Genomic DNA, 14,983 nt, shown 5'->3' on the forward strand with positions numbered 1-14,983 from the left:
ATACATCCTTTACAGATCATAATGCAACAAAAATAGTTAACTAGCTTTGGGACCACAAAAGATAGACCCAAATAGAGACTTAACAATGAAATTATAAACAATCAGTGAGTCAAAAAATGACAACTCTATGCTAATCAAAATTGCCAGAGGGATACTTTATACAACTTGATAAAATAACAACATTCAACAAAAGATGATAAAGTTATCAAATTGAAAACAACAAAAAAGTTCACATATGCCAAATAAGAACTGCTTTAAACCCTTTCATCAACAAAAAAGAGAAACAGATCGATGAAATGGGCATGTGTAACTATTAAAAAAAACCCAACTCATCAACCTAAAAACCCAACAAATTTAAACCAATTAAACACCAAAAGAAAAATTTGGAAAATCAAAATAATAAAACTGAAAGGAAAAAACCCAAATTAATAGAAAGAGATAAACTATTAGGTAGTCTGATTTTAAAAGGAGAAAAATCAAATTATCAGTATCAAAAATGAAAAAGAAGTAACAAATGAGGAAGAAAAAAAGTAAATTAGAAACTATCGTGTACCCAATTAGATGGCAATAAAACTGAAGAATGAGAAAGATGAGTCACTACAAAAATATAATACTCCTAGATTAAAAGAAATAGAGAACATGAAAAGAAATAACAAACTTATAAAAAGAATAAAACCCCAAAAGAAAACCCCAGAAAAAAAATGAAACAATAAAAATAAATCATATCAAACATTCAAGGAATAATTAACTCTAGTATTAGATAACTGCAAAAATAGGAAAGAAAAATTCCTTCTGTAATACAAATGTTCTTGATACTTAAGCCAGGGAGAGAGAAATCAGAAAAGGAAAGCTATATAGATCAAACTACCTAATGACTGTCAGTCCAAAATGATTGAAGTTTCCACATTATAATCAGATAGAATTTATACCAAGAATGCAAATTTCATTCAACGTTGTGAAAACAATAAATGTAAGGCAACATTTATAACTAGGAAATGAAATCACATAATTATATCAATAGATGCAGAAAAGGCTTTCAAACACAACTAATTCAGAAGTAAATATAGTAACAGTGATCGATAAATACAAAGATCTCAACTAGTGAAGTAAAGACTCATCAACTGACAAAAACTGCTGGGAAAAGTAGAAACAGACGTGACAGAAAATTGTGTCACTAAACACTACAACAAACTCTAAACAGACACATGGCCTATATCTGTCCAACTGATCAATGCTTCTACTTTTTAAAAACACGACCATCTAGTTTTACTGATTATTGCTCTGTAGTAGAGCTTATGATCTGGTACCTGCCTTCTTTTTTTTTCCCCCACTATTTCCCCTGGAGAAGCCTGACCTTATTGAATTTTTTTACTTCGTCTAGCTCTATGAAGCAATCCTTTGGTGGTTTGATTGGTATGGCAATGAATTAACTCAATTTAGGTAGTGTCATTTTTACTATATTGTATGAGTAACAAATAGATGTCTACACTTATTTAGGACTGTATTTTTTTGTCACCTTTGACAATTGTTGGAGGCGCTACAATTAAAAAAGGCACACAGATGCAACCATTCTGGAAAACAACCTAGAACCGTAACCCACCAAATCACTAAACTACTAAGCTGATATTCTAAAGGTATCAAAGGAAAAATCAAAAGGGCCCCACATGTAAAAATATTTACGGTGGTTCTTTTTGCAGTGGCACAGAACTAGGAACTAAGGTGGAGGTGGAACAATAATTAAGTAAACAGTTGAATAAACTGTGATATAGTAATATCATGCAATATCACTGTGCCATAAGAAACGAAAAATAAGTGAGTTTCAGAGATATCTGGGAAGACTTGTAGGAAATGATGCATAGTGAAGTGAAGAGAATCACAAGAAAAATGTACAAAATAAAAACACTGTAAATTAAACAACTTTGAAAGAATATTACAGTGACAAAGCCCAAATCCAAAGTGCTAGTGATGATGCATGCTACTCCTACCTTCTGACAGAAGTGTGATGGACTCAAGGTCCAGAACAACATGTTCTTAAAGATAGCAAATGTTTGGATTTGTTTTGATTGTGTTTGTTAACCACAAGGATTATTTTTCTTTTTTCATTTAGAGGATGTGGCAGGAGAAGAGGGGAGCAAATAACTTCACTGCCCCCAAATAAAGACTGATAAAATTAGGGTGGGGTGAGGTAGGGGGGTGGGGAGGGCACAGCATGTGCAGTCAACTAAGCACTTAAGACAAACAAAGGCTTTCCAATAGGTTTCCCTGACTCAAGTTCCTCTGTTTTCCAATTTGTCCACCAGTTACCGAAGTACAGATCTGACCACTAATTCCAGCAGCTCCCTATTTCATCTATGATAAAATATAAACTCTGAAGTCCCTCATCACTTGGTCCCAAACCTATCTTTCCCCTTCCTTACTCCCTTTCCTCTACACCACAATTCAGTCAAACAAGCCTTCTCCATTCCTCACAAAGCACTCTACTATGGGTCTCTATTCCTCTGTTCTGGACATCCCCTTAAGTAAGAAATACACTCCACCTTTAGCTCTGCCTCATGAAACCCTAATTTCCTTCAAGATGCAACTCAAACACCACCTTCTATATTTTCAGATAAACCAGCCTAGCTGAAGCAGCAAAGCACCCTGAGGCAAACACAAGAGGCAGCATGTTCCAGGTTAAGTTAAACCACTACCACCACTTTGACCCTGATGAAGACCGCTTAGGCCCCTGAACAAAAACATGGGGAATAATAAATGCTTCCAGTCCAACTTCCTCAGCCATCACCCTGGCAAGCAACCCCTGTGGAGATATGACTGGGCAACTACTCCTACAAGTACTATAGCTACTGAACAATCAGAAAAAAAAGTTTTTGCCACCAAAGTCCTTCACCTTGTGAAATGATTCAACAGAAAATGTTATCATTTTATCAGTGCAAATTACCATTTGCTTTGCTGCTGTACACTAAGGCCCAGGGGACTTTTCAATCTGGCTTGCAGCTGAAACCTTCCATATATCTCGTCCCACTCATTAGAATATGAGCTCCTTGAGAGCAAGGACTGTCTTATTTTTCTCTTTATATTCCCAGTGCTTTGATATGCTTTATTCATTCAATGATACATGAAACCTTACCTGATCCTCCCAACTGCTAGTGCTTCTACCTCACTATCACTATCTTAGATTTAGCTCCCTTGGGTTTATACTCCATGTGTCCTATACAAAGTCTAAATTGAAAGAGAGATTAGGTACAGATGGTGAGGGTCTCCAGATGCTGTTTTATGGATGACACTGTACTGACCGCATCAAGCCTCAGTATACTAGAGAGCCTCCAAAATGAGATCACAGTCACACAAAAGAAATCATTCCAACAATCCATATAAGAAAAGCCAAATGGATGAATACTGCCTCTGTTCAGACTATAAGGTGTAGGTAGATATACAGTTTGATGAGTGAATCCATCAGATCAGATAGGTCTTGGACAGGCATACAGATGGACAATAAGCTAGGCCCAGTATTTAAGAAGAAAAGTACAAACAGGGCTGCACTATGGAAACTGAATAACCTTTCCTTTCCACAATCCTGAAACAAAACTCATCTTTTTAAACCCTCCTGCGTGTCATCTGATGAGGCAATATGGCTACAAATCAGGAGACACCACAATGATAGTCAATCATTAAACATTTTATAATTGCCTATTACATATGTTCTAGGCACAAGGCTACATATACTGGAGAAGGAAAGAAAGGTAAATGATAACCTCTACTCTCAAGAAACTCACAGGGAAGAAACTCACATAAGAAACAGAAAATAAGTGAATTTCAGAGAGATCTGGGAAGACCTGTAGGAACTGATGCATAGTGAAGTGAAGAGAATCACAAGAAAAACTTTGAAAGAATATTACAGTGATAAAGCCCAAATCCAAAGTGCTAGTGATGATGCATGCTACTCCAACCTTCTGACAGAAGTGTGATGGACTCAAGGTCCAGAACAAGATGTTCTTAAAGAGGAGAAAACATGCAAACTATGTAGAGACATATTCCAGACAAAAGACACTAGTATTGAGGACTGGGAAAGGCTTCTTGTAGAGGAAGAACTGAAGCTGCAACCTGAAGGAAACCAAGGAAGTCAGAAAGTGGGGATGGAATTTCAGACATGGGGGGATAGCCACTGAAAATCCCTAGAGTCAGGAAATGGATTATCTCCATAATCTCTAAAGAATAAAAAACTGTGCATGATAAGGCAATGGAGAGATGTACAGTATAGGTTATATAGCACATTGTCAATGAAAATGTGCTGAGGAAGTGTCCTAAAAGGTATCATCCAGGAAATGTCTGACCAGAAATGCATGTGGGGCCTGCATGCAGCAAGAGCAAAGGAGCACCTAGGTGTAATCATGAAATGTTAAAAGACCTAAAGAAAAGCCTATAGTATGATGAACAGATATTCTGGTAGTAGATATGAACAAGGACTAGACAGAATGACCAAGTGTGGATAGTCTACAATCGCTACCACCCTCATCAATGAATCATGGAATGTCAGGACAATCTTCTGGTTCATTTCCTATATTTTATTAAAAAGCTGTCATGTAACTCAGGTATCTCAACTGGTACATGGCAGTAAAGCCTTCCATTCTAACTATATGCTTCAAAAGTTAAGGGTAGAAAGCACTGAAAATGTGGATTAAAGCAATAAACCCTACTACTGGATCATAAAAAAAAAAAACAAGAGCAAGCCCCTTTTCTTGGTAAATATGAAGTTTAATTAAAGGAACAAAACCAAATAAACTAATAATTTGTTTACTTACTTTCTCATCATGGACTAACTCTTGGGATTTCAGAAATGAAGCCTTCTCCTCATCTACCCAATTCCCCCACTCTTCAGCTGGAGCATTCCAATCGGAGCTGGGATCAGCAGAAGAAAGTCCATCTATAAAATGAAAGCACCATATAAACGTCTACTCTTCCTGTTATAAAAATAATAACAAAATACTCCAGCTTTCACAAGACTTCTGTCCCATCAGTTACAATGATTGTTTAGCAATAATTTTATAATGGGTTAAAAAGGTCCCACCCCACCCCAAATCCCACACACACACACACACACACACACACACATTCCTTACTTTTGTAAAAGGAGGGAAGGAATTAGTTGAACCTGTCATGTCACTGAAACATGGGATTCTCAGTGAGAAAACTCCTGTTACCAAAGCAGATGAGCAACTGTTTTGGAACTTATTTTTTGGGACACTGAGTGACTAAGAAGACAGGGCCACAAAATCTCCATGTGTCAGAGATAGGACTTAGAAATTCAGATTTTCCTGATTCCAAGGCCAATTCTATACCATGGTACCTTTCAAAACAGCATGCTAGCAAAACCTTATTTTTTCTTCTTCTCACGTAATCCACTGAACTGGTTTCCTAGGTATGTAACTTTAGACAAGTTCATCTACTACTTAGTCATTCACTGCTCCCGTTTTCATTTTATTTCCTGAATTTTCCCTTTCCTATTATTACAATAGCTACCACAGTAAGTTCCAGACCTTGGTGATGTCTGGTCTTAATTATTCCAACCAACCTTTTTCTGCTAAGTTCCTTTTTATGAGTCAGTGGTCCACGGATTCATCTTTCTTCTAAAAGCTTCACTTACAATAGTTTCCCATCAAGTAAACAACTTCTTTCCAGTCTGTTCTCTTTTTCTAATACCTTACACACCACCATCTTTCTCCACTAAAGGTTCCCTTAAACCTGTCTGTTTAATAGACTGACCATAGGACAGAAGATTAATTTTCTAGACAAAATGACTCTTGAAGACTGCCTACCAAGGAATACAATCTGTGTTGGAAAGACCATTTAACACATTTTTTTTTGAGGAGGTAAGGCAGGGCAATTGGGGTTAAGTGACTTGCCCAAGGTCATACAGCTAGTGTGTCAAGCGTCTGAGGCTGGATTTGAACTCAGGTCTTCCTGACTCCAGGGCCAGGGCTCCACTCACTGCACCACCTAGCTGCCCCACCATTTAACAAATATTAACAAAATCAGAGATCCTTGCCATATGGAAGAAGTCCTACTGTGATAATTCTACAACCATCTGTGTGCCACCTCCAGAAGTTCCTTTGCTTCATGTCTAGAATGAATCTTACTACTCTTCTGCCGTCCTTCATTCAAAGCTATTAAAATTCTACACTCATGGTACCATTCCTAGTTAACCTGAAGAAATATCTCCTACTGATCGAATCCAAATAACTCTCTTTTAAACAACATTCCAAAAGACAAGCAGTTATGCAGTACTCACTATTTGCTAAATGTTGAAGACACAAAGAAGGAAAAACTATTCCTGCCCTCAAGGAATTTAACAATATAGTACAGGAAATAGCAAGAATGTAAGTAGGTAGGTGCAACAGTCATAGAGAGTAGACGGAAGGGGATCTTAGGGAAAGATATAGCAGCTAAGGGTGCTAGGGAAGACCTAAAGAAGGTAATTCTCAAGCTGAATTTTGAAGGAAGTCAGGAATTCTAAGAGGTAGAGCATTCCAGACTAAGGAGTATGCTGGTTCAAAGGCACAGAGACGGGAGATGCAGTGTTATGTGTGAGTAACAGCAAGTAAGTCAATAGCTAGGTCAAAATGTGTATGGGGGAAGTAAAATGTAAAAAACAAGAAACAACAACAAAACAATATCCAGAACTAGCAAAGTGGGAAGGAGCCAGGATATAAAGGGTTATTTTAAATGCCAAATAAAGATTTTTGTTGAGCAGAGGCACTTTAGGAAAATAGTTTTGTGTCTGGTGTGGAGACTGGCTTGGAATTGGGAGAGACCTAGGCAGACATGAATTCTTTGCTCTTAGTAGGGGTTCTGTTCTGGAGACCTTATTCAGCATATTCCCTGTTCTCTATGTTCTATCTACCCATCAGATTTTATTAAAATTTCTTTAAAATTATAGATTCTAACTTGAGAACATTTGGAATGAATACCATTTAGTTTTAAGATTTCAGACTGACCTTCCCAATCCCCCCAAATCAAACTTCAGGTGTGTCTTGATTCCCATTAGTAATATATCATTTTTAGTCTAAGTCAAAACTCTTTGGAAAGTTATAGAACAAATGCTCTATGGGTCATATAATGCAATTATTATACCTATTTCACAGATGAAGAAACCAAAGCTTAGAGAGTTGAAGTGACTTTGTACAAGTCTGTATAGCTAGTAAATAAAAGTAAAACTTGAACAGCAATCTTGTAACTAAATCCAGTGTTCTAATACCACAATCGAAATATAAAATAATTTATGTCACTTGATCTGAAACTGTAAAGTTAATGAAAAGAGAAGAAATCAGGTGAGCACTATCTGTCCAACTAAATTAACAAACTACATAACTGTGGAGTTACAAATACCAACAGGAAAGCATATTTCTAGTTTCCTGTATGGTACTAAAATACCAGGTTTCTATAATGTTAACAAGAACAAATGATGACCAGGAATAAGTAAATGGGGGAAAATGAGAGTTTTAGGAGAAGAGGCAAATGGCTTACCTGAGAAACCGTAAATTAAGTTCTCTTGACTATTCTACAAAAAAACCAAACTAAATGCTTTGCTGTCCATATCAACACATGAAAGACAGGTGATGACAATAACCTTGCTTCTCAGCTTTATCTCTATGTCCCTTTCTATTCTCCAGTAAATCCAAAAGGAAGAACCTTAGAGGCTGGGAATTGAAAAAAATTAGGGAAAACCCTGAAGTCCAAGACTGAGACTGACAATTTTCAGTGAAAAGTCCTTATATGGGATAAGAAGAAAAAATACAGTCCAGTCTTTAGAGATTAAGACCAGGAGGTAATGCTCACCCTAAGCACCAGTGAGGTTGCCTACAGCAGGGCTGTCCAAAGTGCTGCCCTGTGCAGTGCGAATTTATGCAGCCCGCCTGTGTGGAAATTGACACAAATGCTTTAATTAAAGCATTTGTGTCAATTTCTGTGCTTGTAGTGGACACAGTTGGGCCACATGGGGGCAACAAGGGCCCCGTGTTTTGGATAGCCCTGGCCTACAGGGTTGAGTCCTAGTCCCACCCAACCCCCCAATCCCTGCACAGGCAAGGTGACAAATTTAGTCCAAAGAAAATAAGACTTGAGCCTGAGGTAAATAACCAGCTACTTATGTAGGAGTGCCTTTGTTCCATGTTTTACAGAACAAATCCTTTTATTAAGAGGATTTGTTCTGTGAAGTTTGGATTCAGTCAATGAGCCCCACTTTTGGACCTAGAGGACTACATGTAGCCTCATTCTCCACTCCCGGTTAGAGCCTAAGAATCTCTTACTGGAGTTGTTCGGTCATTTGGGGTTTTGTTGGCAAAGATATTGCAGTGGTTTACCCTTTCTTTCTCCAGCTAATTTTACAGATGACGAAAGTGAGACAAACTGGGTTAAGTGACTTGCCTAGGGTTACATAGCTAGTAAGTGTCTGAGGCTGAATTGGAACTCAAGAAAATGAGTCTTCCTGATTCCAAGCCCAGTGCTCTATCTACTTCACTACCTGGCTGTCACTTATCAAAGACTAGGCAAGTAACAAGACAGGTCACTCCATAAAGTCAAAGGGTTCCCTGCTTCTACTAGTGTTGCTCAATGGTCCATGACTAGGGTAGCTGCTTTTCTCTTTCCTTTTGGCTTCTGAACTTAAAGAACATTATTCAGGAAGAAAAGCTAGGTAAAGATTTATAACTGGGGCGAAAAGTAGCAGATCAATGTTCAGTTGTAACTATGGGTTTAGTGGACCAGAATTTGGCAGGGACTCCAATGGGAAGCACGATGACATCCCTAGCAGAATCAATTAAGCAGCTTTGTAGTTTAAGCATGATTTGCCCTTTTTATCTTACTGCTTTATGAGCATGTGCCTTTCTATTAATATATCCCAATATATTGTAGATATAAATAATATATCTACATGTACCCTTCCATATGCATTTCCTATATGTACCTGTTTTTCTCACTGGCATGAGCATATGTAGGAAAACTTCCAAGTTTAAGGAAGAAATGTTTTACTGCTACTTTTCTTATTATGCCACTTTCATTAAATGACCTTACTTTGAACTAACTGTTTCTTCTGACTGGCTACATCAATATAGGCTCACTAGCTAGGTTTTTTGTGAATGCAGGCCCAGAGGACCTTGAACTCTCTAGGAAATCTGTGAATTGGAAGGTGCTTGCAAGTGACACATACACAAATAAATGTACAGAAACACATTTCCACTGAATACTTATGAATTTCAAACTTCTGATAGTTTCTATTTAAAAAAAAAAAACGGAAAAAGTCCTTATTCATCTAAAAGTTCAATATCATAGATCTAGAAATGAAAGGTATCTCAGAGGTCATTTACTCCAATCCTCCCTTATCATCTAAAAGTCAAATATATTACCATGCCTTTAAAAGGCATTCTATTTCACACAAAAAAAATTCAACACAATTTTATTTTATCCACTGAAATACAAAATAACCAACCATAATTATTTTCCTACAATGCACTATTTTTGTAGACCATAACATCGGCATAATATTAAAATTACATGCCATAAAAATTAAAGTAACATTCTTAAAAGTTTCTTGTCCTCAGTTTCTTCCTATGTAAATCTTAAAAAGGAGGACATTCAACATGACTAAATTATTGCAGAAAAAGTATCTAAAACATTGTTAATCTGACTATAGAACATAACTGCATGCAATTTTATACTACAAAATTACACTGAAAAATTGATCATGAGACATATATGGAATTGAACACTCAATTATCTACTTGCCTTTTTAACTACTTCTCTACTGGGGCCACAAGTCCACATGGTTAGTGGGAAACACAACCCTAGGGGATTACAGCATGATTTTCACAAAGCTCACAGTCTCTACCGTACTACAGGTTAGGGAAGGCTAACATGAAAAGCCTAGAGATCCTGGGAAAGGGGTTCTGCTTAACTTGATCTTTTGTATAAGGCAAACTTCTTGGCTATTAAGAACTAGACATGTGGCTCTGGATCATAAAGGATAAGAGGAACTTTTCATTCTTTTTAAAAATGTCCATATTCCGGGGTTATAAGAGCTATTTACTGATTAAGTTGCATTCTGACAACTTTAGGGATTAGGAGAGTAATTTGTTCTTTGGTGCTGGGGTAATTTAAAAGAAGTGTTTGCTATCAAGTAATCAAAACTAAATGGAGAAAAGAAAAATGAACAATTTAATGGGCTCTTCTCAGTTGAAAAAGGAGTTTAAAATGGCATGGCCTTACAATAAGCAAGAACTATGACTATCTGAAGGTTGTGAAATGATGGAAATATCAATGATCAAATTTGGAAAAGTAGCCCTTGTAGAACTTTGTGGATTTGGGGAATAATGGATGAAATGTAGCCGCTACAGTACTCTACATAGTTGAGATGATGTATCTCAGACTCTGACAGGTTCTATAAACATGGAAAGGCTCTGAGTAAGGACCTAGCATACTGCATAGTCTGTCATCCAGCTCAGGTCAGTAAGGCTCATCATCAGGAACATGGCCATCGAGTGATTTAAGTTTTTGTTACAGCAAGTAATTTGCTTGGTATTAAGGCCTAGAAATGTTGAGATCTGCACCTAATGTAGAGAGAATCCACAATGATGAAATCATGGACCTTGTGAAGTAGGAGGACAGATAATTTAGACTGTGTCACCTAATATGCTTACCTTTAGCCCTGCAAATAAACCCTAGAAAAATTGTACCCTCCCAAAAAGGAAAAACCGAAGCAAGAGTTGGAGGCAGTGATGGTTGTTTTGAGCTTGAGTGGCTAAGGGACACAAATAATCAAGATTTGGAGTATGGAAGACTCTGAACCTAAGGAGCCACCCTGGCTCCCTGTACCGGAATTGGCCAATATCTGGAGTCAGGGTTCTGGATGCTATGCTTCTGTTAATGTGGTCAGAGGGTTTGCTTCTGCAACTGTGTCATATTGTTGGATCATTTGGTTAACTTATTTATGAACAATCCCAAATAAACCATGACTCTCACATATCTGCTACACACCAGGCAGGGACCATAAGATTCAAAGGGAGTGTAGGATTTATAAATGAGGCAGGGGATAATTGCCAATATGAAGAAAAAAGTAGCAGTGTTCTTCACTTTCCTTTGTTTTTTTCTGACACTCTTGCTTTTTAATGTGGCCTAGCTCTCTACAGTATTATTGAGAATTATTGGGACAGTAGTGGTTTAGTGGAAAAGTCTGTTTCAGACCTGGCCCTGCCATAGTATATGAGTTTGTTCAAGTTATTTAAGCATTTGCAAGACTGATTCCTCACCTTCGAAAGAGAATAGCTACCGGGTTGTTTGCAAGGAAAATGCTTTGTAAAAAAAAGTGCTATATAAAATTGAGTTACTATTATTAATAATTTCTTTCATTGGGTACAGAAACTTGCTCCAGAGTCTACAAATTCAAAGCTACTCCTTCTTTTGTGTCCTTGATCTACTGTGTGCTACACTGAGACTTAACAGCAGAAACATAAGGCAATCATTTTGCCCTTGAATTCCCAGGGTAGCTTTAGAATAGAAACAGCAGTCTGTGTTTAAATATTATATCAAGTATGGAGTTAGTTTAAGTATGGCATTATATTAACCAGTTTTCAAGTAGGGCATTTGACATTAAACTCTTTTGAACTAAAGTTGAAAGTGTGTAAAATTCGAGGCAATGACACAAAATAGTAAGGTTATTTAAAAGCAATCTGCTGAGAAAAAGCTTTGTTGTAATTTTTAAAAGGACATACTTAACCCAGACCATTCATCATCGATATGGGGTTGATTACGGCTTACATCCCACTGAAAATCAGAAGCAGTAGACTGAGAAACCTCAGTGGTAGACCCTTAAGTGAAAAAATGAACGCAAAAAAAATTAAAAAACAATTTTATAATGAAGTTTTTTCACAATAATTTCTTCCTTCCTTTCTTTTGGTTTTTAGGGGGGTGGGGCTTGAGGCTGTAGTTTCTCCCAAAGAAAGAAAAAGGTTTAATTCCTGGTGGCAATGGGGGAATGGGTAAAGAAAAAGGCAACAACTAACACTTTGGGGGCCACATCAGATGGAAGCATCTGCTTTGGTTCTTAACTATAGACAGGAAGGTCACTCTCTTGAAGGGGATGGGAAAGGGGCCAAGTCTTACTGTTCTGAAACATGTTAGATTACCTTACCGAGTAAGTTAATGTTGATGAGAGTACTTGGAAATTTTTGCTTCCAAAAATTCCAAGAAATTTAAAAAACAATTTAAAATGAAGTGTATTTATAAAAAAGATACTTTAATTTAGTTTCAAACACAGTTTAAATTAATTTAACATACCAGAAACTGCAGTGGTGAGTGCCAGAGATTGAAACGGAGCAGAATTCTGCTCGGTCGCATTATTTACCCTCCTATCCACGTTACCAGACCAAGAAGCTGTCAAAACAAAGGTTACTTAGAACTTTTCAATTTGCGGTGATAACGTTATTATTCGTACAGATTTGAAATGACAATACTTTTAAAAAGACACTTTAAGCCATAAACATGTACTCCAACATTTTGAGAAAAATTCTATTTTATGCCCAGTGATTTTAAGGAACATTTTTAAATTAATATGTTCTGAGTATCCCCCATCTTAGCACAGCACCTGGCACACAGTAGGCACTTAATAAATACTGATTGTTTATTGATGATCCCATGCCACTTTGCAGAGCAAGCAGTTGCGATGGCTCTATGAGGAAAATGAAAAAGTGGGATGTCAAGAACACCCATGTGGGATGTTAAGAACACTCATGCTCCCTAATATTAAGTGAAAATTAAAATCCATTTTATAAGAAAATCTAATAATACGCCATTTCAATTATCATTAAAAAAATCTAAAGGCTCTTTATTCTGCATCAACTCCCCACTTTTCTGCCATACTGGTGGAGCCTTCATCAGACAAGATTATTTCCCTATCCTTGTCCCTCCCTTTTCATCTTCAACCTCAAAGCCATACTGTGTATCATAGTCTTAAAAAAAAAAAAAGTTCAAAAGGCAGGGGACTAGCTATTCCATAGACCAAACTAGATAAGTCTAGGGAATTCCATAACCGGACAGTTGTCCACCAGAAGTATTAATCTAGGTTCTAGAGGAAGCACCCAGACTGAAATAATGAATCCTATGAGTATTAGATTTAATAAAGTTCTACGATCCTTGTTTTTGTTTTTAATTTTAAAAGCACATTTAGAATAAACTTCTAAGTGAACCCACAAATATTTTTTTTTATTTCATAGAGCAGTCAAATGAAGGTTTTGTTTTGTTGTTTTTTAATGGAAGTCAAACAAAAAGCTCCTCACTACTTCATCTTTAAAAAATTAAGAATGGCAAAATGTGCTATAAATGGTGTTTTGCTGAGGCTACCAAATGCTGACATTTACATAAGACTATCTCTAATTTCTTTCTATATTACATATACTGAATTTCTATTTTATGCTGTTAAGCTACAGGAATTTCTTGAAAATCTTTGCACACAATTTCTTCAGTGGGATTTTACAGTATTATTTTACTACCTGAGGATTTTTCAAAGGCTGGAAAACCCCAAATTTTCCAGTTATACAAAGTTAGTAAATTGAATTAACATGATTTAGTAGCTCTTACCAATGCCAGGGAATAATGAACGTTCACCCCAGGTCCTTCCCACCAGGGACACACCCCAGTCTTTTCCATTTGCACTAGTATCTCCAGTATCCTGACCCCAAATAGATGGCTCAATCTTCCTCTTTCCAGCTGAAGCAGATGACACAGATGTCCATTTCTCCTCACCTGCACTGATCTGTGAAGGGATTTTTATTGACTTTTCATTCCAGCTGCCTCCATTTACAGTAGGGTTTTCATTCAATCCTGAAGAAACACAGCAATGGGTGAAAGTTATAGAGAAACAAATTTAAGGCAACATTTTCTAACAATTAGACCTATCCAAAAGTGGAATAAGCTGCCTGAAAAGGATGCTTAGGTATTAGATGAACTAGATAGCATCTGAGGTCCCTTTGGCTTTGAGATTCTATGGATTCTGGTATGGAAGTAGAAATACTTTGTCTAACTAATGTAATCTAACTCTTCAGCAGCATTATGACATTAAAGGAAGCAATCAAACCACATACACTGACACATTTAGACATGATAAGTCTGAATAAGAACATCAATTAGTTAATCAATCTATAAGCATTTATTAATTAACAACTATGTTGGCAGCAAAGTCGCACAGTGGACAGAGTGCTGGACTTGGAGTTCAAAAGACCCAGGTTCCTGCCTTATATATGTACTAGTTGTATGACCCTGGGCAAGTCATTTAACCTCTTTCAGCCTTAGTTTGCTCATCTGTAAAATGGAGATAATAGCATCTACCTCACAAAGCTGTTGTGCAGACCAATGAGATAAGAGATAATTATTTCTGTTGTTATTATTGTGCCAGGTGCTAGGGATATACATACAAATCCTGCCCTTGAGAACTTCACATTCTACAAGAGTATTGCATTTCTCTCCTTTGCTGATATATTCATGCATATGAATGTCAATTAGATGATAATGGTAGTTAGATATGAAGATGACACCTGAAAATGCTGTCTCATAAGTTTTACAGACTGTAATAAATTCAATCTTTTTAGAAATAGAGTAATAGAGCATCAGATTTGGGGTCAGGAAGACCTAGGTTCAAAACCCTAACACTGATATTGGCTCTATGACCACTGGCAAGTCCCTTCAATTTCTCTGGGCCTTCCTTGGTTTTCTCCTCCGTAAAACATGGATAAGAGCTGTAGTAGCTATCTCACAAGGCTCAAGTGAGAATGTATGCAAACGGTATTGCAAACCATAAAGCATAAATGTCAGTTGTGCAAACCTGAAAGTATGTACTTGTTTTTAAAGTTAAAGAGTACAGGTAATTATTTACTTTTTAATCAGTATTGTGGGTGGAGAGGAGAGAAGCCTTTTAATCCCTATGTGCAAGTATTAACCCAAA

General features: G+C 37.0%; 1 protein-coding gene across 4 annotated transcripts in view; it reads right to left on the reverse strand.

Moving 5' to 3' along the window:
- Positions 1 to 14,983, reverse strand: part of MTDH (metadherin) — a 65,123-nt gene that overhangs the window by 12,003 nt on the left and 38,137 nt on the right. For 2 of the 4 annotated variants that reach the window (XM_036754129.1, XM_036754138.1), the window contains 4 exons: positions 13,789 to 13,866; positions 12,325 to 12,420; positions 11,760 to 11,855; positions 4,800 to 4,921 (listed from right to left, as the gene is read on the reverse strand). In XM_036754129.1, the coding sequence (XP_036610024.1) occupies positions 4,800 to 4,921; positions 11,760 to 11,855; positions 12,325 to 12,420; positions 13,789 to 13,866 (392 nt within the window). Of the gene's footprint in view, positions 1 to 4,799; positions 4,922 to 11,759; positions 11,856 to 12,324; positions 12,421 to 13,623; positions 13,867 to 14,983 lie in introns of all 4 variants that reach the window. The other 2 variants (XM_036754109.1, XM_036754119.1) reach the window with 1 other exon arrangement.

The sequence above is a fragment of the Trichosurus vulpecula genome, chromosome 1, assembly GCF_011100635.1.
Source record: "Trichosurus vulpecula isolate mTriVul1 chromosome 1, mTriVul1.pri, whole genome shotgun sequence".
Lineage (NCBI taxonomy): Eukaryota > Metazoa > Chordata > Mammalia > Diprotodontia > Phalangeridae > Trichosurus > Trichosurus vulpecula.